Source organism: Geotrypetes seraphini, chromosome 1, assembly GCF_902459505.1.
Source record: "Geotrypetes seraphini chromosome 1, aGeoSer1.1, whole genome shotgun sequence".
NCBI classification, from domain to species: Eukaryota; Metazoa; Chordata; class Amphibia; order Gymnophiona; family Dermophiidae; genus Geotrypetes; species Geotrypetes seraphini.
In genome coordinates this window covers 51,575,400-51,600,051 of record NC_047084.1, presented here as the reverse complement: position 1 = coordinate 51,600,051, position 24,652 = coordinate 51,575,400, and the positions used below count along the sequence as shown (strand labels likewise).

The 24,652-nt window shown below is 43.5% G+C and overlaps 1 protein-coding gene across 1 annotated transcript in view; it reads left to right on the top strand.

Annotated features, from left to right (window-relative positions):
- Positions 1-24,652, top strand: part of MTREX (Mtr4 exosome RNA helicase) — a 311,801-nt gene that overhangs the window by 29,168 nt on the left and 257,981 nt on the right. Inside the window, exons 3-6 of the mRNA XM_033931296.1 lie at positions 3,701-3,767; positions 8,513-8,575; positions 9,880-9,992; positions 24,225-24,399. Coding sequence (XP_033787187.1) covers positions 3,701-3,767; positions 8,513-8,575; positions 9,880-9,992; positions 24,225-24,399 — 418 coding nt within the window. The remainder of the gene's footprint in view (positions 1-3,700; positions 3,768-8,512; positions 8,576-9,879; positions 9,993-24,224; positions 24,400-24,652) is intronic.

Sequence of the window (24,652 nt, the reverse complement as noted above, 5' to 3'; positions counted from 1 at the left end):
CTTCTACTTCAGCTCAGTTCCAGGGAGCCCATTCCTCTACCTGTGTTTCCTACTCTACTTACACAGCAACATCAGTCTCTACTACATCCCAATCTGTCTTCGCTCCACCTGACAGCTTGGTTTCTCTCGGGCTGACCTCTTCAGGAAATCTGTCTCAGCCTGTCCGCCTCATTTTGGACGCCTCCAGGAAACCGGCCACCCTCCAATGTTACCATCAGAAGTGGACCAGGTTCTCCTCTTGGTGCCTCCGTCATCATCACAATCCCACCTCCTTAGCGGTGGAAACTGTTCTGGACTACTTACTCTCCCTGTCCAACGCAGGCCTCAAGTCTACCTCAATCAGAGTCCATCTCAGTGCCATCACGGCATTTCATGAGCCTATCCTAGGAAAACCTCTCACGGCTCACCCTCTGGTTTCCCGATTCATGAGGGGCCTCTTCAACATCAAACCACCTCTGAAGCCTCCCCCGGTCGTCTGGGACCTGAATGTGGTTTTATCTGCCCTCATGAAACCTCCCTTTGAGCCGCTTGCCACAACTTCGCTCAAATTTCTGACATGGAAGGTTCTTTTCCTCATTGCCATCACCTCCGCCAGGAGAGTTAGTGAGCTTCATGCACTGGTTGCCGATCCACCGTTCACTATTTTTCACCATGACAAGGTGGTTCTGCGCACCCATCCAAAGTTCCTTCCAAAGGTGGTCTCAGCTTTTCACCTCAACCAGTCCATTGTGTTGCCTGTTTTCTTTCCGAAACCTCATTCACATCCCGGAGAACAGGCATTGCACAGCCTTGACTGCAAGCGTGCCCTGGCTTACTATCTTGATCGTACAAGGGCTCACCGCTTGTCCCCTCAGCTCTTCCTGACCTTCGACCCAAATCGTTTGGGTCGACCGGTCTCTAAACGGACGCTATCCAACTGGCTTGCAGCTTGCATCGCGTTCTGTTACGCTCGGGCCGGTCTGTCACTAGACGGCGCTGTCACGGCCCACAGGGTAAGAGCTATGGCCGCTTCTGTTGCTTTCCTCCGTTCCACACCCATTGAGGAAATCTGCAAGGCGGCCACCTGGTCCTCAGTTCACACATTCACTACTCACTACTGTCTGGATGCTTTCTCCAGACGGGATGGGCACTTCGGCCAATCTGTACTTCAGAATTTATTTTCCTAATGGCCAACCATCCCTCCTCCCTCCTTGTTAGCTTGGAGGTCACCCATGCGTAAAGAATATGCTGCCTGCTTGTCCTGGGATAAAGCACAGTTACTTACCGTAACAGGTGTTATCCAGGGACAGCAGGCAGATATTCTTACGTCCCACCCTCCTCCCCGGGTTGGCTTCTTAGCTGGCTTATACTAACTGGGGACCACGCTCTCCTCCGTCGGGCGGGAAGGCACTCGCGCACGCGCGGTGCGGCCAACTAGAACTTTCTAGTAAAAAGGTCCGTACCGTGGGCTCCGTCGGTGACGTCACCCATGCGTAAAGAATATCTGCCTGCTGTCCCTGGATAACACCTGTTACGGTAAGTAACTGTGCTTTTTGGGCTGAATCTAGAACAGTTCCACCAGATGAGATTTGTAGAACGGTGACTTGGTCATCTCTTCACCAGATTTTATAGGGTGGCTGTTGTGGCACAGGAGGACTCCTCATTTGAAGTCTCTGTTTTGCGAGCAGGCTTATCTCTCCCTCCTGGGATTTCAGGGACTTCTTAGGTACATCTCATGGTTCAGTATACCATCCCTATTGCACTGGAAAAAGAGATTAGGTTCTTACCTTCACTTGATAATATCTTTTCCAGTAGAATAGGGATGATATGCTGACCCACCCATCGTTGTCAGTGTGCTTGCCTGGGCTGTCTGCTGCCTGAAGGCTGCATCTCTGACCTTTCTACCAGCTGTCGTTAATTTGAAAACATTGTGTATTGCATGTATATAGTTCCATAGGGTTTTTCCTGAGTTCCACAGTTTATTATGGCTTATTGTTAGAGACGATTGTTGCCTTTGTTTCCTTCCTCTCCTTGGCATGTCCTATGAGCATTATGCTCTTTTATGTGAGCAAATCAAGTTCCTTTTTTATTTTTTTTTTTTGGGGGGGGTCTCCCCGTTCTTATCTGTAGGGCTGTTGCCTGCTTTGAAAATAACTGACTGGGGGCAGCAAAGAGCAGGGAGAAGGAGGAAGTGCTGAAAATGGTGATCAGTATCTCCTGCAATGGACTCGTGGGAGCAGATGAAAGATCCATGTTTCAGTGTACCATCTCTATCTACTGGAAAATATATTATCAGGGTAAGAACCAACCATATTTTTTGTTCCATAAGATTCACCTGACCATAAAATACACCCTAGATTTAGAGGAGGAAAACAAGAAAAAAAATTTCTGAACCAAATGGTGTGCCCTGTATACTGTCCCCCCTCTGGTGGTCTAGTGGTAGGCCGGGACAGGGTACAGGGCACATCTAGTGGTGGGCACGTCTAATGGTAGGCACATGTAGTGGCAGCTAGCCTGCCAGCCCCAAGGCAGCCAACCAGTCAGCCTTGTGAATGAACATTACAAAAAAGCCATCTTTTAACAGTATGTTTATTGAGTTTCACCTAAACCCTTTAAAATACACTAATGCAACAAGTCGAGCCATTCTGAAGCAATTTCTGTACCGTTATCGGAGATATAATTGCACACCCTTCACAAGACTGCCAATTAAATTGCAATAGAAGTCCTCAACTATATCCCAGCAACGTGTGTAACACATAGGAGGCTCTCGCTCGTTATGTATAAACTGCAAAAATATCAGGCTGTCAGTTGGCGAAACACCCACAGAAGATAAAGGGAAAACACATAAAGCCCCGGTTTACTTGCAAATAATTTGTTTCCCTTGGCTGCTACCAGCTTTCTGTAGACAGAACAAAAGAAACCTTACAGAGCACTTGTTAGCATGACTCAAATTTACCCAGCAGGCTAGCTTAGGTTCTGTAAATATACACATTTTGATTTTTCCCCCATTTAAGTTTAAGCAGCATGGAGGACAAGGAGGGGGGAGGGTGCCCAAAACCCTCAGACATACCCCGCCGAGAAGACAGTCGGCAGCCCCGAGCCCTTCTCTCCCACAAAATGGCACAGCTCTATTTCCATATCATCCACCCTGAAGTTCTCACCCCGAGCCCATCCGCCCGCGTTCACTGCACTCCGCTCCAGCCTCCGATGACATCAGAGGGGCTGTACTTCCCTTTTATAGACAAGTTTTAAAGGGAAAGGGTGGGCTATTTTTGTGCCGGAGGCTCTTGTGATTCACACTGTACACATTTCGCGAAAGGTCAGACGAGACCAGCAGAAGCAACAACAAACAAAAAACTTTCGGGAGCTCCTCTTTTATTAATTAATTCATTTATTTTAAAAATTTCTATACCGTTTTTATCCAAAACAGTTCACAAGGGGTTACATAATAAAATGTTAAAAGTCTATACAAAATAAGAAGATAAAATAGACGTATTCAGTGTAGCATATACCAGACCACCACTCTGGGTACCGGGGGGGGGGGGGAGGTTGTTTTTTTATATTCTCTCCTTAAGACGCACCTTTATTTCCACCCAATTTTTTGGGAAAAAAGTGCATCTTATAGAGCAAAAAATACGGTAATCTCTTTTTTGCTTTGTCATCATTGGACATTGAAAGCTCTGTGATTTAATATCCTAAATTTCTTACAATTTTCCTTCAGCCTGTCAGACCTGATGCCAAGAATAAAGGTACACGAGGTGGAGACAATTGAAGGCTGCACACATGAGGTAACCAAAGAGAAAGTGTCTTGTGTATTTGAGGATTATTGGCATCCCAATTAATTAGGTCTGGGTATTAAGATAAAATTAGCCCTGACATGCATTCCTTTAGCTGAGTCATGAGGGAGATGGACTTTGAATTCCTGAGAACAAGGAGTCCAGAGAGAAAATAGTGCTTGGGGAGCAACCGTGAGGATTGCTGCCCTTGACTCTATGGTGTGTAGATAGTCCCAAGCCTAAGGAGTAGCTTGTGCACAAAGGGCTTTCTTTGAGCCTGGAACTTGTACATCCTGGCCTCCAGGAAGAAACCCTTCCTCACTCTCATATTGAACCTCATCCTTAGGTACTCCATGACTTGTGAGGGTACCAGTTGACTCTTGTTATAATTCATTTCCCAGCCAGTGCATTCCATGAACCCAACCACTTTTGATGTGATCTGCCTGGCTTTAGACTTTGTGTCTGCTCAGATCAACCAGTTATCCAAATAAGGGCAGACCTGGATGTCCTGCAACTATTACCTTGAAAATGCTTCTGGGAGTTGCAGCTACTCTAACTGAGAGTGCCTTGACCTGGAGGTGTCTGCCCAGAACATAAAAGCACAGGAAGCATTTGTGGTGCGCTTTGATTAAAATGAGGCAAAGAACTCCCTTACCTAGATCACAAATTTTCTGTTCAAAAATGTAGTACTCGAATTGGATTTGAGTCCAGGATAGAATAAAGAGCCCCCTCCCCACTTCTTTGGGCCTACAAAGTAGGCAGAGTAGTGATCCTTTCTCTTTGGGAATAGGCACTAGTTCTACAGCAGAAAGCAAAAAATGGTTTAACATTTCTTTTATTGCTTCTCTCTTGAGGGGGGGGGGACTGCAAAAGAACACAATACTCATAAGTTGTCTGAAAGGGTTTAGGCAAATTTCAGGGTATATACTACCTGTGATTTCCAAATTGGAGGTGATTAGGGTTCACTTATTGTAAAAGAGGCTGATCTGCAGTCTACCTCGGAGGGACCTCACTGACTATCATTGGGGGTGGCAACACTAGAGAAGGGGCTAGAGTCTTGAGCATTTCTGGCACCCTAAAATGAACATAAGAGTTACTATACTGGAACACCGAAGGTCCATTAAGCCCAGTATCCTTTTTCCAACCGAAGCCAACTCAGGTCATAAGTACCTGACAAGATCCCAAGGCCATTGGGACTGGTGGAGAAGCCCCTGAGGGCCTCTTCCCCTGCCATAAAGGCCCCCAGTCCCTGGGGCAGGAATTGCCCTCAGCAGAATGCGAGGAGACACAAATATGGTCCTCTAATGGCACTGGGGTTTGACCTTGCCCAGGTCCTTGATGAGCTTCTCCAAGCTAATCTCCAAGTCCAAGATGAGCCTTGCTTAACTGTGCATAATTGATCTTATTTTATAACTTCTGTGCACAACTTTGCATGCTAAATATAAAGACAGGCAGTCAGTTTTATAGGATTAGGGGGCATGTGTCTTTCCACTGGTTTTTCAGGATACCAAATTTGGTTCCATTTCATTAAAGTCTTCAGAACTACTTTGCCTCTTATCATTTTTCCCATGTTCTGTTGATTTGGAAAGAATGAAAAAGGGATATAGCCAAGATTAGGTGCTATAATCCATGGGATCATTTTGCAGATTTTTATACAGTTAAGACTAAGTATAGTCTAGATATATAGGGCTAGATTCACTAAATCCACCAATCGTGTTTGCGATCGTGTACCGACCTGATTTTCCTCCAAACCGATTCACTAACCTTGCAGCCGATCAATCTCCGATCTGATTCCATCCACACATGCAAATGAGGGGAAATGGCATACAAAGTAGGCAGGCAATGATTCACTAAACATAATCTGGAACACCGACTGGACTGGCCAATCCAAAAACAAGCGACTGCTGAGGACCAGTCACTCACGTCCCTGCCGACTCTCCTGCCCCTCAAAAGCAGTTCTCTCCTTGCTCTCATCCAAAAAGCTCTCTGCCGCCCTGCAGTGCGAACCCATGGTTTTAACCTGCGGGTTAAAAGCACTGGTTTGCACTTGAATCAGATCTCTGCTCACCTGTGAGAAAACTTCAGAGAGCAGGATGGAAGGGCCGGTCGTCTCGCTGGGAGTGGCCGGGCTGCTTCGACTCGTCGCTATGTACGGAGACATCAGACTGAGGGACGAGACAGAGTTGGGCAAAATAGCCGGTATCGGGAAGAGCCGGCACAGCCGCTGGTGTGGGCTTCATGGGAACCGGGATGGCTGGGGCTGCGCCGATGGATCTCCCCTGGAACCCTTTTTAAAAATTAGTGTAACATTGGCCACCCTCCAATCTTCAGGTACTATAGATGATTTTTGAGCAGGTTATAGATCACTAACAGCAGATCAGCAATTTCATGTTTGAGTTCTTTTAGTATCCTGGGATGTATACCATCTGGTCCAGGTGAATTATCACTTTTTAACTTGTCAGTTTAGCTTAGAGATTTCTTTCAGTTCCTCTGCATCATCACTCTTGAAAACCATTTCCGGTTCAGGTAGATCTCTTACATCTTCTATAAAGACCAAAGCAAAGAATTAATTCACTTTCTCCGCCATAGCATTATCCTCTCTGAGTGCCCCTTTTTCTCGTTTATCTTCAAGCAGTCCAATGGATTCTCTCACAGGTTTCCTGTTTCTGATGTACCTAAGAAAATTGTTACTATGAGTTTTTGCCTCTTTGTCAATTTCTCTTCATATTCTTTCTTAGCTTTTCTTTCAGTGTTTACATCTAACTTGCCAGTGCTCATGTGCCTTCTTATTTTCTTCATTTAGATCCTTTTTCCATTCTTTAAAGGATGTTTTTTGGCTCTAATATCCTCTTTCACTTCACCTTTTAACCATGCCGGCTCTCATTTTCTCATCTTTCCACCTTTGTTAATATATGGAATACATCTGGTCTGGGCTTCCACAATGGTATTTTTAAATAATATCCATTCCTGGTTTGTAGTCCTAACCTTTGCAACTGATCCTTTTAGCTTCTTATTAACCATTTTCCTTATTTTATCATAGTCTCCCTTTCAGAAATTAAATGCCTCTACAGTAGATTTATTTTGCGACATCACTCCAGATATCAGCTCAAATTTGATCACGTTATGATCACTGTTTCCCAGAGGACCCAACACAATTAACTACTGTACTATGCCTTGCATTACACTACACCAAATCTAAAATAGCTCCCCCTTTTGTCGGTTCCTGAACCAGTTGCTCCAAGAAGCAGTCGTCTTGAAGTCTAGGAATTTTACCTCCCTAGCACTCCCCGATGAAACATTTAACCATTCAATGTTGGGGTAATTGAAATGACCAACTTTTTATTAATTTCTTACTCAAAATAACAAAAGAAGTCTATACCCAACCAGAGTGTACTGCAGTCCCGTGAGAACTGGTGACAGCTATTCAGCGAGTGGCTCAGTGCCGGGCAGAAACGCAAAAAGCTCACTCCTGCCTGGTACACTGCTGGACTGCAAGAACGCACAGCTGCCATTTGGAGGGGCTCAGCAGTCAACTGCAGTACACTCTTACACTTTTTACTAATCTCTTACTCAGTAGAGATTAGTAAAAGTGCAGTAAGAGATTAGTAAAAAATGTAAGAGTATACTGCAGTTGACTGCTGAGCCCCTCCGAATGGCTGCTGCACGTTCTTGCAGTCCAGCAGTGTACCAAGCAGGAGTGAGCTTTTTGCACTTCTGCCCGGCGCTGAGCCACTCGCTGAATGGCTGCCACCAGTTCTTACGGGACTTTATATTCTTTCCCTTCACACATGGAATTTCTATTAATATGGATTCCACACTGCTATTTATGTCATGCAGAATGTTTGTTATAATTGATTCAATTCCCTCTTTAACATATAACGCAACCCCACCCACCCTCCAATTTATCTACTCTAGCCTTGCAATATAATTTGTACTCAGATAATAGTGTCCCGTTGATTATCCTCCCAGGTCTCTGAGATGCCTATTATATTAACCTCATCATTCAGTCTATATACACTTAACTCCTATTTTATTTTTTAGGCTTCTAGCATTTGTATACAGACATTTCAAATTGTGTTTTTCCCTTGTATCTACAAGCTGCTGAGAAGATGGCAGGGATAACTTCACATCTTTACTCTGCTTCCCTCTTAAACACTCTTGGACTGGGGGGGTGGAAAGGGTGGCGGAGGAAGGGGCAGGGGAGGAGAGAAACAAAAAAAGATGTTGGACCTTTGAGGGGGAGGGACAGGGAAGGAGAGGAAGGAAGGGGGAGTGGAAGGAGCAATGGAGGAGAGAAATAAAGAAAGATGTTGGACCCTGGGGGGGGGGAGTGTGGAGTGGGAGGAGCAGGGGAGGAGAGAAAGAAGAAAAGATGTTGAACCCTGGTGAGGAATGAGGGAGAGAGAAACACAGGGCAGAAATAAGCTGCTGGCAGGTTGTACTCTGATTAACTGTGATAAAAAAAATTAATTGCAGAATTAATTTGATTAAAATTTTTAATTGAAGTGCAGCCCTAATATTTTGTATATAATTTTTTCAAATTACAGTACATGCTATTTATAGTGTAACCCATTTGTAATTTGCTTTGTGCTTTATTTAATGAAATGTTAGCATAGTAAATGTTTACGTATATTTTCCTTCACTACTTTCTTTGTGCTTTTCTGTCATTGGAGACTGGAAAACTGTTATAAAAATCAGCAAATTTGGAAGGTTTTCTGTTTAAGTATCCTAATTTTTGCTTAACTTGCTTTTATGAGGTCGCTCTTCCTGCGGATCAGGATTTTGTACCTCTGAGACCACGAAGTGGAAAAGCTGCAAAGGTATGTGAGATTGATATTCGTTTTTTGGAAATGATTTTTCTGGCTTGCTAATATAGCATGCATAAATCAGAAAGATAATCCTGTTTACCAGCTACCAAGAAATTGATAGGCATCAAAGGCTTTGGTGGGGGTGATGGACAGTCAGGCTGATGTCTGAAAGGGTAGCATTCTGCTTCTACACTAGCCTTAGACTGATTCTTTTTGCTCTGTCTGTTGCTGATATTCCTTTAGAGAAGGAGTCAAAGCCAAATGCTGTTTGGATAGTAGCTAGTGACTGAAGATGGGTTCTGGAAATAACTTCTTGCCAACTCAGTAGTAGGAAAGTGTAGCAGCATCCAACTTATATTTCAGTAGGGACTGTGGAAAAATACACAAACATTTAGGAAAGAATGTTCTTCTGCAAAGGTCATTAATTCCTCCAAAACCCTCCTAGTCATCAGCCAGTTCATAATTTTTATTGAGCAGAAGAGATCAGCACTGCAGGTCTCTAAGAAAGCAAATCACTTTTCAAAAGCTGTCTTGTTACTTCATCACAAGAACTAAAATAACTAAGGATTAATATAAGCAAGCATGGGATGAAACTCTTTTCACATCACCTACCCTCAAATGCATTATAGATTTTATTTAATTTGGATTTCTGTTTGGTTATGATGCTTGCTATGGACTTACCCATAATGTACCACAGCTATTCTTCACTTTATAGCCTTCTGGGCCTCACTAAGGCATATGGTAGTAATGATCTAAGAATAACCATCCTGGGTCAGACCAGAGGTCCATCTACCTCGGCATCCTGTTTCAGCATGGCTAATCCAAGTCACAAGCACCTGGCAGAAACCTAAGTAGTAACAACATTTCATACTACCAGTAGCTTCCCCTGTATCAGTTTCAGTAGCAGATTATGGACTTTTCCTCCAGGAACCTGTCCAAACCCTTTGTTTTTTTAAACACAGATACTGATACGCTGCCGCTGCCGCCACCGCCACCTCTAGCAAAAAATTCCAGAGTATAACTATTCACTGTGAAAAAATATTTTTATTTGTTTTAAAGGTATTTCCACGTAACTTCATATGCCATTATCTGTATGTGCAGATATTGGTCCAGATAGCAGCATCTGTTTAATGCAGTTTTAGACATCGTATTCTAGTTTTTATTTCTCTGTACTGCCTCCCCTTCTCCCCCCCCCCCCCAATCCACGGCCCCAGCACCCTTTCTTGCCAATAATAAATTCTTTAATCCTGCTGCAAAAATAATTGAGGGGTGTTTTACTTTGCTCTTCAGCCACTATAATTATTTTTTTTCTTTAGGAATATCCATTCATTCTGGATGCTTTCCAAAGGGAAGCCATTTTGTGTGTCGATAACAATCAGTCCGTTTTAGTATCTGCTCATACATCAGCTGGAAAGACGGTGTGTGCTGAGTAAGTGCCTTTCATTATATGGTTTAATAGTCATGTTGTATTTATTCTGTATTTCCTCAGCTCCCACCACCATTTCTAGTAGGCAGAGAGCTGAATAGGAAGGTTCCTGTGAGACTAAGGGTTATTCAGGATCACAGAATGCATTAGACACTTTTTATCACCACACTCTCTTGCATTATCTGTAAGAAAACAATGTCGACTATATTTATGAACATAACAAAGCTTTATAGGGATCTTGGTTGTGTCCTTGGCAACCTTGGTAGTATTTTAATACAGGTAGCACAGTGGATAATGGGAATGACTCTCTTTGATATTAATTATCACTGTTGGATATGTTTGTACGTTCTGTTGAGTCTAAATGGAGCCCTATCCAATCTCATGAATATTTATAGGATACTCTCTTTAATTTTAATTGAAGTTCTGAACCACTGTCTCCCATTGTTTTTCATATAAATCCATCCCTAAATCAGACTCTGTCCTTTTAAATTTAATAAAGGCTGTCTGCATCACTACTTTGAACAGTGTTGATATCAAACAGCTCCATTAAAAACGTATAAAAAGAGACAGAGATCCTCCAATGAATGGTTTGATACTGATCTATTGGTTTTAAAACAGGAATTAAGAAAACTAGAAAGGATTTGGTTGAAATCAAATAGGGAGGAGGACAAGGTAAATTGGAAACTTAAATTAAAGAACTATAAACTCCTGATTTAAAGAAAAATGTTCAAAACATTAAGCACAGAAAATAGTCAGCTAAGATAAATAGTAGAAACATAGAAATAGACGGCAGATAAGGGCCACGGCTCATCTAGTCTGCCCACCCCAATGACCCTCCCCTACCTTTCTCTGTGAATAGATCCCATGTGTCTATCCCATTTGGCATTAAAATCAGGCACGCTGTTGGCCTCAATAACCTGAAGTGGAAGACTATTCCAGCGATCAACCACCTTTCAGTGAAAAAGAATTTCCTGGTGTCCCCGTGCAGTTTCCCGCCCCTGATTTTCCACGGATGCCCCCCTGTTGCCGCGGGACCCTTGAAAAAGAAGATATCTTCTTCCACCTCGATGCGGCCCGTGAGATACTTGAATGTCTCGATCATGTCACCCCTCTCTCTGCGTTCCTCGAGTGAGTACAGCTGCAACTTATCCAGTCGTTCCTCGTACGGGAGATCCTTGAGTCCTGAGACCATCCGGGTGGCCATTCTCTGGACCGACTCCAGTCTCAGCACATCCTTACGGTAATGCGGCCTCCAGAATTGCACACAGTATTCCAGGTGGGGCCTCACCATGGATCTATACAATGACATAATGACTTCAGGCTTACGGCTGATGAAACTCCTGCATATGCAACCTATGATTTGCCTTGCCTTGGATGAAGCTTGCTCCACTTGATTGGCAGTCTTCATGTTCTCACTGACGATCATCCCTAAGTCTCGTTCTGCTTCAGTTCTTGTTAGGATCTCGCCATTAAGGGTGTAAGTCTTGCATGGATTTTGGCTGCCCAGGTGCATGACTTTGCATTTTTTGGCATTGAAGCTGAGTTGCCAGAACCTAGACCAGCGCTCCAGTAGGAGTAGGTCATGCAACATGTTGTCGGACATTGAATTTATGTCTGTTGTGCTTTTGCCCAATACATTGCTTAGTTTGGCGTCTTCGGTGAATAATGTTATTTTACCTCGCAGCCCTTCTGCCAAGTCTCTTATAAAGATGTTGAATAGGATCGGGCCCAGGACCGAGCCCTGCGGCACTCCACTGATTACCTCCGTCATTTCGGAGGGGGTGCCGTTCACCACTACCCTCTGAAGCCTACCTCCAAGCCAGTTCCCAACCCATTTCGTCATTGTGTCGCCCAATCCTATAGAACTCATCTTGCTCAGCAACCTGTGGTGTAGTACTCTATCAAATGCTTTACTGAAGTCCAGGTATACGATGTCCAGGTATTTCCCAACATCCAGCTTCCTCGTCACCCAGTCAAAGAAGCTGATCAGGTTGGATTGGCAGGATCTCCCATTAGTAAATCCATGTTGACGGGGATCCCGTAGATTCTCCTCGTTCAGGATCGTATCCAATTGGCGTTTGATTAGAGTTTCCATTAGTTTGCACACTATTGATGTGAGACTCACCGGTCTGTACTTTGCTGTCTCCATCTTGGAGCCTTTCTTGTGGAGTGGAATGACGTTAGCCGTCTTCCAGTCCAACGGGACGTTACCTGTACTAAGGGAGAGATTGAAGAGCGCGGATTCCGCCAAGACATCACACAACTCCCTGAGTACCCTGGGGTGTAGGTTGTCAGGTCTCATTGCCTTGTTAACCTTAAGCTTTGACAGCTTGCACTAGACACCGCTGGGTGTAAACTCGAAATTACTAAACGGGTCATCTGCGTCAACCCTTGTCTGTAGCTGAGGGCCGAGTCCTGGCGCCTCGCGGGTGAAGACTGAGCAGAAGTATTCATTTAACAGTTGGGCTTTTTCCGAGTCCGCTTCTACATAGTCTCCAACTGGTTTCCTAAGACGTACTATCCCGCCTGAGTTCTTATTTCTGTCACTGATATACCTGAAGAAGGATTTATCTCCTTTCTGGATGTTCTTCGCTAGAGACTCCTTCATGCGGAATCTGGCCTCCCTAACTGCTGTTTTGACGGCTTTTGACATGGCCAGAGAGACATCCCTAGAGTCCTGTTTCCCTGATTGTTTGTAAGAGATGAATGCTTTTTTCTTCTCCTTGATGAGGTCCGAAATCTCCGCAGAGAACCACTGTGGCTTATTATTCCTTCGTCGTTTACTTACTGATTTAACATAGCGATTTGTTGCTTCTTGTATGGTGGCTTTCAAAGTCGACCACATTTCTTCCACGTTATCGGTTTCTGCTTGGCTTTGTAGTGCCTGGTGAACGAAGTCTCCCATTTCTTTGAAGTTTGTGTCCTTGAATTTGAGGACCTTGGTCAGTGTGGTAGATTTAGTGAAACCTTTCCTGAGATTGAACCATACCATGTTGTGGTCACTGGAGGCCAATGTGTTGCCCACCGATACCTCTGTGACACTTTCTCCATTGGTAAGTATCAGGTCCAGTATTGCCTGATCCCTTGTTGGTTCCAGCACCAGTTGCCTGAGTCTTGCTCCCTTTATAGAGTTTAATGCCTCCTGCTGCTGCCGGAAGCAGAGGAAAGCGTGTCCCAATCCACATCAGGCATGTTGAAGTCACCTAACAATACTGTCCCCACGCAAGGTGATATTCTCTATATCTCCGATTAATTCCATATCTAGGTCATCCTGTTGTCTTGAGGGTCTGTATATTACGCCAAGATACAGGCATTTGTCCTTCCCTCTGGCCAAATTTACCCAAAGGGATTCCCCAGTGTAGTAGACATCTGTGATTCTGGTGACCTTAATGTCATCTTTAGTATATAATGCTACACCTCCTCCCATTTTGCCCTCCCTGTCCCGTCGAAGCAAGTTGTAACCCGGTATGACCATGTCCCACCCGTGGGAATCCGTGAGCCAGGTCTCAGATATCGCCACCACATCCAGGTCGGCATTCCTCATTTCTTTTTCTAATTCCAGGATCTTGTTTCCCAGACTGTGGGCGTTTACGTACATAGTCCTCCATGTTGTATGTTTGTTATGTCTCAGTGGGGATGTTCCCGCTTGAGCTACTTGGACACCTTTAGCATTATTCGCATGTTTTGTACTTTCCCTAGACCCAGAGTTACAACGTGCACCTATCCCGGACTCCTCAGACCCAGAACTACAGTGTGTTCCTATCCCAGACTCGGAAATGTGTGTTCCCTGTGGGGGTATTCCCGCTTGGGCTACTTGAATTCCTTTAGTACAATTTGCAATGTGTGTTCTCTCGCTGGACCCAGAATTACAATGTGTACTCCCCCTAGACCCAGAATTACAATGTGTACTCCCCCTAGACCCAGAATTACAATGTGTACTCCCCTTAGACCCAGAATTACAATGTGACCCAGAATTGTAATGTGAGCCAACCCCAGACTCGAAAGTGTGTAACCAATACTACACTGGTTTTAAAAGCGGATAATGAATGCTCACCGTCTCCTGATACTCTTGCAGAATTCTTCAATAATAAAATTTTAGATTTGAGAGCAGCATTACAATCTCATACTTGCAACTATGATGCTTCACAACTTAGTTACTTGGAAGATGCTGATATATCCTGGGATCATTTCCAAGCCCCAGACTGGCAACAGTTTTTAAAGTTGTTCAATAAATATGTCAAATCGAACTGTTTGCTGGACAATCGCCCTCCAAACATAATGAAAAATGCTTCATCTACTTTTAAAGCGGACTTATTTAAATGGGCTATTTTTTCTTTGATTAAGGGACTGTTTCCTGATGAATTGAATCAAATTTTGGTTTCCCCTATTGTTAAAGATCAGAAGTTATCAATTGCCACGCAATCCAATTAATAGACCCATAGCAAGCATTCCTTTGTTTACCAAATTACTGGAAGGTTAGTTAATTTAGAATTAGTAAGTTATTTGCTCATGTAAACCTTTTCCTTTCTCTTCTTATATTTTAAGTTCTTGTAAACCGTGCCGAGCTCCACTTCCGTGGAGAGGATACGGTATATAAACTTAAGGTTTAGTTTAGTTTAGTTTATTTGGATAAATTTAATATCCTTAATGACCATCAGTCGGGATTTAGAAGAGGATATAGTACGGAGACCGTCTTAACTTCAATGCTTGATTATCTTCATGGTCTATTTAGCAAAGGCGCTAGTGCCTTAATTCTTTAGCGAGATTTTAGTAGTGCCTTTGAGCTAGTAGATCATGAAATATTGTTGAGTTGTTTTAGACACAATAGGACTTTCAGGAAGGGTCTGGAACTGGTTTCAAGGTTTTTTGAAGAAAAGATCTTATCAAGTGATTTGTGACGGTAACTATTCTCATTCATGGAGCAAACCATCAGGTGTGCCCCAAGGTTCTCCGCTATCGCCTACCTTATTCAACATCTACATTTCCCCTTTAGGACATTTATTACAGAGTTTCAATGTAAAATTTTATATATACATAGATGACATTTCTATTTTAATCCCTCTAAATAATTTTGTTACTGAAATTTTAAACCACATTTCTTCTATTATGACTCAGATAGAACAGTGGGCAATTAATTTCAAACTGAAACTAAATACGGAAAAGACCAAACTTTTCTTGGCTAGTCCCAACGACAAAATAACAAACTCATTGCTTCATCTTAATGGTCATGACTACCCGATTATTAAATCTATCAAAATTCTGGGAGTCACACTAGACCGACATTTAACACTAGCAGAGCACACAAACTTAGTGGTACAAAAATGCTTTTTTACATTGTGGAAATTAAGAACCATAAAAAAATATTTTGACCCTTTATCGTTCAGACTATTTCTGCAGGCATTAGTTTTACATTTTAGACTATTGTAACATCATCTATTTAGGAGCACCCAAAAAAATTCTTAGAAAATTAAGGATAATTCAGAATACAGCTGTTCGATTGATTTTTGGTTTAAAAAAGAATGACCATATTAGTCCACATTATCGTTTTCTTCATTGGTTGCCTTTGGAGGCAAGAGTATTATTCAAATTTTCCTGTATCTGCTTTAAGCTGATATCGGGATTGTCTCCAGCTTGCCTTTTTCCTCATTTTCTGTTGCATAGAACATCAAGAGAAACTAGAAACTTCTACTTATTTGCTTATCCAAAAATAAAAGGCAGGTTGTTCACCCTCTCCAAGGTAGGGAGAACGAGAGGGCACTCTCTAAAGTTAAAAGGGGATAGATTCCGTACAAACGTAAGGAGGTTCTTCTTCACCCAGAGAGTGGTGGAAAACTGGAACGCTCTTCCACAGGCTGTTATAGGGGAAAACACCCTCCAGGGATTCAAGACAGTTAGACAAGTTCCTGCTGAAACAGAACGTACACAGATAGGGCTGGTCTCAGTTAGGGCACTGGTCTCTGACCTAGGGGCCGCCGAGGGAGTGGACTGCAGGGCATTGGTCTGACCTAGCAGCGGCAATTCTTACATTCTTATGTCTTGTTGAAATGTGTTCAAATGTAATTTTAAAAAAATATATATTTTCTAGTGGCATCTTAATAATAATAAATAATAAATTTTATTTTTATACCGCAGTACCTCTCAGTTCTATGCGGTTAACAATAATGAAACCTGAACAAAAAACAAAACAGCGATAGTACAGCAATAAGAACATAAGAATTGCCGCTGCTGGGTCAGACCAGTGGTCCATCGTGCCCAGCAGTCCGCTCCCACGGCGGCCCTTAGGTCAAAGACCAGTGCTCTGAGTTTAGCTTTACTTGCATATGTTCCGGTTCAGCAGGAACTTTTCTAACTTTGTCTTGAATCCATGGAGGGTGTTTTCCCTTATAACAGCCTCTGGAAGAGCTTTCCAGGTTTCTACCACTCTCTGGGTGAAGAAGACCTTCCTTACGTTTGTACGGAATCTATCCCTTTTCAACTTTAGAGAGTGTCCTCTCGTTCTCTCTACCTTGGAGAGGTTGAATAACCTGTCTTTATCTACTAAGTCTATTCCCTTCATTATCTTGAATGTTTCGATCATGTCCCCTCTGTCTCCTCTTTTCAAGGGAGAAGAGGCCCAGTTTCTCTAATCTCTCCTCCAGCCCCTTAACCATTTTAGTCGCTCTTCTCTTCCCTTTTGAGTAGTACTATGTCCTTCATGTACGGTGACCAGTGCTGGACGCAATATTCCAGGTGGGGGCGTACCATGGCCCAGTACAGCGGCATGATAACCTTCTCCGATCTGTTCGTTATCCCCTTCTTTATCATTCTGTTCGCCCTTTTCGCAATGTGCAGCGGCGGCGCGGACGGCTTTATTGACTTGTCAACCAGTACTCCCAAGTCTCTTTCCTGGGGGACTCTCCGAGTACTGCACCGGACATCCTGTATTTGTGTATAAGATTTTTGTTACCGACATGCATCACCTTACACTTATCCACGTTAAACCTCATTTGCCATGTCGCGGCCCATTTCTCGAGCGTGTTTATCTCACGTTGCAGGTCTTCACTGTCCTTCTGTGTCTTCACTACTCTGAATAACTTCGTAACGTTTGCAAATTTAATCACCTCGCTCGTCGTACCAATTTCCAGGTCGTTTATAAATATGTTGATGAGCACGGATCCAAGCACTGAACCCTGCGGCACTCCACTCGTGACACTTTTCCAATCCAAGTATTGTCCATTTACCCCCCACTCTCTTTTTCCTGTACGCCAGCCAGTTTTTAATCCACGTGAGTATTTCACCCTCGATTCCATGGCTCGCAGTTTTCCGAAGTAGTTGTTCATGCGGAACCTTGTCAAACGCCTTCTGAAAATCCAGATACACAATGTCTACGGGTCACCCTTGTCTATCTGCCTGTTTACTCCCTCGAAGAAGTGCAGCAAGTTCGTTAAGCAAGATCTTCCTTTGCTGAAGCCGTGCTGGCTAGTCCTCATCGGATTGTGTCCATCAAAGTGATCAATGATGCGGTCCTTTATCAGCACCTCTCCCAGCTTTCCAGGTACCGAGGTCAGTTTCACCGGTTTGTAGTTTCCCGGATCTCCCCTAGAACCTTTCTTGATGATCGATGTAACATTCGCCACTTTCCAGGCTTCCGGAATCCTTCCTGATTTGATCGACAGATTGGCTATTAGTTGAAGCAGTGCAGCTATAGCCCCTTTCAGTTCCTTGATTACCCTCAGATGTTTGCCATTCGGTCCCGGGAATTTATCATTTTTAAGCCTATCAATCTGCCTGCATACCTCTTCTAGACTGATCTTTCAACTCTGTGGTATATCTTCGCTTCCTGCATATAGCCTGTCAGCTTCCGGTATGTTGTGTATATCTTCTTCGGTAAATATAGATGTAAAAAATGTGTTCAGTTTGTCAGCGATGGCTTTGTCCTCCTTTAGCACTCCCTTTATTCCATGGTCATCCAATGGCCCCACCACTTCCTTCCCCTTAATATATCGAAAGAACGGCTTGAAGTTTTTTGTCTCCTTGGCTATTTTTTCCTCTTAGTCTCTTTTGGCTCCTCTTACCGCCTTATGGCATCTGCTTTGATGTTGTTTGTTCTTTTTCCAATTTTTGTCCGTTTTTGACCTTTTCCATTCCTTAAAAGAAGTCTTCTTGTCTCTTATCACTTCATAATAACAACCGGCAAATTTGTCAAAAGAGGTTTTAACATTTTTTCTCTAAGATGAACAAAAACAGCGCTAATGCAACAGTAGCATTAAAATTCATAATAACATCAGACAAATTTATCAAAAAGATAAGTTTTAACAGTTTTCCTAAAATTTCGTAGGAATTAGATGCCACAATCAGATCACTTAGCGTTTGAAAAGATAAAGAGTTATGAAATCTTGTATACAAACATCCTTTTAAGGATGGAAAAGAGAAAAAAGAGCAACCACGTGTACGGCAGTCATTGCCTGAAAATCTGAAATGTTTTAACATATAACATGGTGCATTAACTAATACAAGCAAATTTGAAAAGTATTCTTGCCCTGTATTGATAGCAAGGAATATTGCTACACGTTGGGTTTTGGACAGATACTTGTAATCTGGATTGGCCACCGTGAGAACGAGCTACTGGGCTTGACCCAGTAAGGCTATTCTTATGTTCTTCAACAGGAAGCCAATGCAGTTTCCTAAGATAAGGTAGCTAAGCAACAGTGGTCACTTCCTTTATGGTGCATCCCTGTTATTCTGGTCTGTGCAATGTGTCCTCTGTGGAGGTGCATGCCTGTCCTCCAATGGTGAGGATTGGTGTGGACTAGGTGCAGGACGCCCTTTATGATCTCTTTTGTGTTCTTAGTACATTCTCTGGTAGTGCAGTGTCTGCATGCCGGACCCTTTGGATCTGTCTTCGGACTGAGGATGCTGCCTCACAGATCACCTTCAGTGGACGTCTTTTCAAGGGTCAGCTTCTTGTTGGTATAGGTCTGGACTTGTTCACTGGGAGTGACTTAGGGGCGGCGCTTGGCCACACCTGTGTAGGAGTTTCACTGGACATCAGGAGGGGGGTCATATTACTCTTCATTCCTACCACAGGTGTTGATTTTCCTCCCAGAGACATTCCCAGGGCTATGCCCATGTTACAAGAGTTCAAATTCCAGGTGTCCTCAGGTTCCTGTGCAGTGGTTGCACCTTAAAATAATTGTAAAAAAAAGCCCGATTACACCAGGGGTCGAGCTTGGCTTCCTTATCTCGAAGGCTGACTTCTCAGTTTTGTCAAGAGTGAATTAGACTTTTAATCAGACTCTAAATAATCCTCCCTTTCCCACCTCCAGCTTGGTTTCTGGACGTCGGCAAATCGACCAGAACAGAGTCCAGGGTCCACGATTCTCTGCAATGCCTCTTAGACATTGGGATGCAGGAACCTGTTCCAAAGCACAAATTGGGACTTAGGCGGATACTCCTTATACTTCCATGATTCCAAAAAGGTTAGGAAGATTGGAGACCCATCCTGGATCTAAAGTAGAGAGTTGCACGGGGACAGAAATCCCACCCATCCTCGCCCGTCCCCGCCAGAATCCTCTCCATCCCCACCCATCCCCGCCAGGATCCTCTCCGTCCCCACCCATCCCCGCAAGGAACTACCTCCATCCCCGCCCATCCACATAAAAAGCAGCAATTACTTCTGACAGGATCATCAATTCCACAGTTTCTTTTGTGTTTGCGCTGCTGTTTTCCTTGTGGAACCTCTTTGGTGGAACCCTTTTTTTGTTTTATGTTCAGGTAATTCACTTATAAACCCCCTCTTTTACTAAGGCTGACGTGTCCATTATATTATATGGACGAACCCTGCTTCCAAAGCCTTCCATCCCCGTGGGAGTCCCGTTGGCTAGAGGGGAGTCCCCGTGGGCCAGAGGGGGGTCCTCATGGGAGTCCCGTGGGTTAGGGGGGATCCCCGCGGGAACCCCGCAGGACCCGTGGGATTCCCGCGATCCCCGTTCCCGTGCAGACCTCTAATCTAAAGTTGGTCACTCACTTCTTGCAAATTCCTTTTTTCCAAATGGCAGCTGAGTACATGGGGATAGCTGCTGTCTCTCCAGGAGAGTTTCTATTGTCCTTCGATCTCATAGAGGTTTTCCTCCATATTATAATCTGCCCAGAGCATCACAGGTTTCTGCATTTCCATGTTCTACATTTCCTTGTTCTACAATTCCATGTTCCAATTCGCAACTCTACCCTTTTGCCTCTAGATGGCACCCGCACTTTCGTCAAAGTGATGTTAGTTGTGGCGACTTTCCACTAGCAGGAAACCTCTATCAAGTTTATTATTGATTTGATACACCACCTTATTTGTTTCAAGGTGGTTGTACAATAAAAAATAGAGTAAAACAGGTAATACAATTAACATAACTTAACAAAAGATAAGGTACACTACTGGACAAACAGGTACGAAGGGAAGAACTACAATAGTTAAAGGCTTCTTATGACACAGCCTTGCAAGGCTTTCCAACAGTGGTGTGCTAGGGATCAGGTGGAGCCTGAAAAGGCTCCCATTTCAGTAGTCCTGGCTTTCCTTCAGGAGGGTTTAGACAAAGGTCTGGCAGTGGCCTCACTGAAAATTCAGATTGTAAGCATTTCATGTTTTTGAGCACGCAAAGACACTAGTTCGCTTACTGCTCATCCAGATATGACCAGGTTTATGAGGGGGGCGTTTCATCTGCGTCTTCCTTTCCCTTTGTAGAATCTTAACATTGTTTTGCAGGGCCTTGGAGAGGCCCCTTTTGAACCACTGAAGGATGCTTTTCTTTAGGACCTAACGGTCTTTCTGGTCGCCGTTATCTCAGTACGGCGTATTTCAAAGCTTCAGGCTCTTTCTTTCAGGGAACTCTTTCTCTATATTTCAGACACAGGTGTTTTCCTCCATACTGTGTCTTCCTTCTTGCTGAAAGTGGTCTCGGCTTTCTATGTCAGGAGGTTAGGTTGCTTGCATTTCATCCAACAGGTTCGGAGTGGAAAAATCAAATCTTACGCAAATTGGATGTCCGGAAGGTCTTGCTCCATTATTTGAAGAGGACTAACAAGTTCTGGCTCCTGATCACCTTTTTTGTAATAACTGCTGCACCTCGCTGTGGTAGGCCAGCATCCAAGTCCTTCTTCGCTCGATTGATTTGAATGGCCATTTCTGTGACTTACATCTCCCGTGGCAAGCAGCCGCCGTTCTCACATAAAGCACATTCGACAAGAAGTGTGGATGCGTCGTAGATGGACTCTCACACGATTCATCCTGATGAAATTTGCAAGACTTGGTCCTTTCTTCATACTTTTAACTGGTTTTACTGAGTGGATGTGGTGGCGTGGTCTGATGGATTTTTCGGGACCTTGGTTTTGAGGACAGGCTCTTCTGTCCCTCCCTAGCTACCATTGCTTTGGTACATCACCTAGTGTATGGAATCTGGAAGGGATGTAACAGAATGGAAGACTAGGTTTATGCCTTCGATGATCTTCTTTCGGTTAGTCCCTGGAGGATTCCATATGACCCACCTTCTCTGAATATACCCAGTTGTTTGGAGTAGCCTTCTCCTTTCTGCCTCGGTTACTCTCCTTACAGGCTTGAAGATTTTCCAGCCAATTGCCAGATCCTGTGGGGAGTTTCTGTGAGTATGCATGCTATTGAAGGCCTTTCTTGGAATGCTCATTACACACAGCTGGTTAGTTTTACATTGTTCCTCAATGGTTTTCTGAGTTGCCTTTGTGCCTGTTTATCACTTGTTAATATTTTGCAGAGCAAACCAGTTCATGAATTACTTATATTGATAGGGATTTTCCCCCGAACCCCCTTGTCATGGATTTGTTCAGGTATGTTGCTCGGCTTTGGGACTTAACTGGATATGTTTACTGGCTCTCAGTTTAAGGGGGTGGAGAATGTGCTCAGAAAAGTTGTGGATTTCTGCAACTCCTGGATTGTGGGTTGGGATTGAACACCTAGCGTATGGAATCCTCCAGGGACCAACAGAAGAAATATTATCGAAAGTATAAACCTAATCTTCCATTGTTGACTTTGGAATCTTCCATCGCAGACTTTGGAATATTTGGGTGTTCAGTTTGACATGCTGCAGGGATGTGATGTTCTTCCTGAGCCATGCAGACAGAAGCTTCAAAAACAGATCATGGATCTCTTGCTTCTCCAAGTTCCCATGGCCTGGCATTATTTGCAGGTGTTAGGATTCATGGCAGCATCCCTGGAGGTAGTGCCCTGAACCAGAGCGCACATGTGACTTCTTCTGCAGGAGTCTCTCCTCTGTCGGTGGTCCCCGCATCATCATCCCCTTTAGATGCTGTTCCCCTGGACGGAGTCAGCTTACAGCAGTCTGCACTGGTGGATTCAAGGGGAGGCCTTCAGGCGAGGTAAGCCTCTTCAGATCATGGTGTGGATCACTCTCATGACGGATACCAGCCTTGCGAGTTGGATGCTCACTGTGGGAATCACTCCATTCAGTGGTATTGGACTCTATCTCAGAAGCATTGGTCGATCAGTTGCCAGTGCACTCTGGAGGGGAAAGTAGTGTGAGTATTTCCAGACAACACTATGATGATGGCATATGTGAACTGACAAGGGGGCACAAGAAGCGCTTCCTTTGGCCAGGGAGCTCGAATGCTGCTACAATGGGCAGAGGTGCATCTTCTGGCTCTCTCCACAGCTCACATAGTTGGAGTTGAAAACGTGCAAGCAGACTTCCTCATTCGACTGGTCCTGGATCTGGGAGAATGGTCTTTCTCTCAAAGAGCGTTCCGCCTTATAGTGCAGTGCTGGGGCGAACTGCAGATGGATTTGATGGCTTCAGCCAAGAACTCGAAATTTAGGCGCTTCTTTACTGTTATCGAAGTTGCTTCAGTGAATTTTGTGTATGCTGGGGTTACCATTTTAATACAGCAGGAAATTAAGAGTTTGGGAGTAATCTTTTGATACCTCGTTAAAATTTTGCAGCCATATTGTCTCAGCAGTTAAAACTGTTTTCTTTAAAATAAAGATGGTGTTTAAACTACGGGATTTGCTATCAACTACGAACTTTAGACTGGTTATTCAGAATTATATCTTACCACATCTAGACTATTGTAAGACTCATTTTTGCGGCTTGCCAAAGACTTCACTCAGAGCGCTTCAGGTGGTTCAAAATACCTGTGCCAGGGTAATAGCTAGATGTCCCCGTTATTCCCTTGTTACACCTGTGCTCGCTGAACTTCACTGGTTGCCGGTTGTATGGAGAATACAATTTAAGCTTTTAACCTTGGTATTCAAATCTGTCCAGGATCTATTGCCCAATGTGATTACTTCTCTGCAGCAGACTTATGTGCCTTCTCGTTCTTTGAGATCACAAGACAGAGCTTTTTTGGCTGTTCCCACTCTTCATTCTGTCACCAAAGTTCCAAATCGATCATGTATGTTCCAAGTAGACGGACCTTTACTATGGAAATTGGTTCCAGATTCTATCCGTCTGACCTCTGATTTTTTGGCATTTCAGAAAAGTTTGAAAACCTATTTTTTTTTTTCAATTTACCTTTTCAAATTTGGTTACTTTGTAATTTTGTTATTGTATGCTGTTATTTTAATCTGTTATATTCTGTTTTGTTTCAATTATGTGTGTATTGTTGTTATCCGCATGGATGGTTGATATGATATGCAGGCTACAAGTGTTTAAAATAAATAAAAGTCGATTTCTGCAAGTCCTGGATCATGGGAATGGATTGAACATCTTGCGTATAGAATCCTTCAGGGATTACCAAAAAGATTATCGAAGGTAAGAACTTAATCTTCCATTTTGACTTCTGAAAACGAAATAGGTAGAAAGATGGAGGAAGTAATCAGCTGCTGCATTTCTTTGCTCCCTTCTTCTCCCATCAGCAAGGAGTGTAAAATGGGGGGTAGAATTGGGGAGGAGATGTTGTGACAGAAGCCCTGAGGAGAGAAAAAGTGGCAGCATGGGATGTTAGGAAACGAAAGAGAAAACAGCTGGACCTGTACATTTGATCCCGTAGCATCCAACTAGTTATGCTGCTGTAGCTGGCTAATTTTTGAAGCAGGTATGAAATAGTGAAAACAGAGACCTTGATTCTTATGTTGCTCCAATTTGGATTTTTGTCAGAGTTGAGCTTAAATATTTGTAAATTAAGAGATAAAGTAGAGTACAAAGAAGAGGATATGTAATAGTGATTTACTTTTAGGACAATGTATGCATCCTAATCTGTAGTTTTGACTTTCTCTTCTAGGTATGCCATCGCACTGGGGTTAAGGGAGAAGCAGCGGGTGATATTCACCAGTCCTATCAAAGCTTTAAGCAATCAGAAGTACCGAGAGATGTATGAAGAGTTCCAGGATGTGGGGCTAATGACTGGAGATGTTACCATTAACCCCACTGCCTCCTGTCTGGTCATGACTACCGAGGTACCTAATCAGAAGCATATGTGACCATCTCTGGTGGCTAAAGTCACCAGAAACAAAAAATAAGGTTTTCATAAACTGTCAGAGCAAACAAAACAGCCCAGGCTCCATCCTTAGACTAGAAAAAATATAATACTGTTTCTGAATTCTATTATAAACTTCATTGGTTACCTGTGAAAACTCATATAGCATTTAAAATATCATGGTATTATGTTTCACATTTTACATGGTAGCTCATCTGAGCTTCTTATCCAGC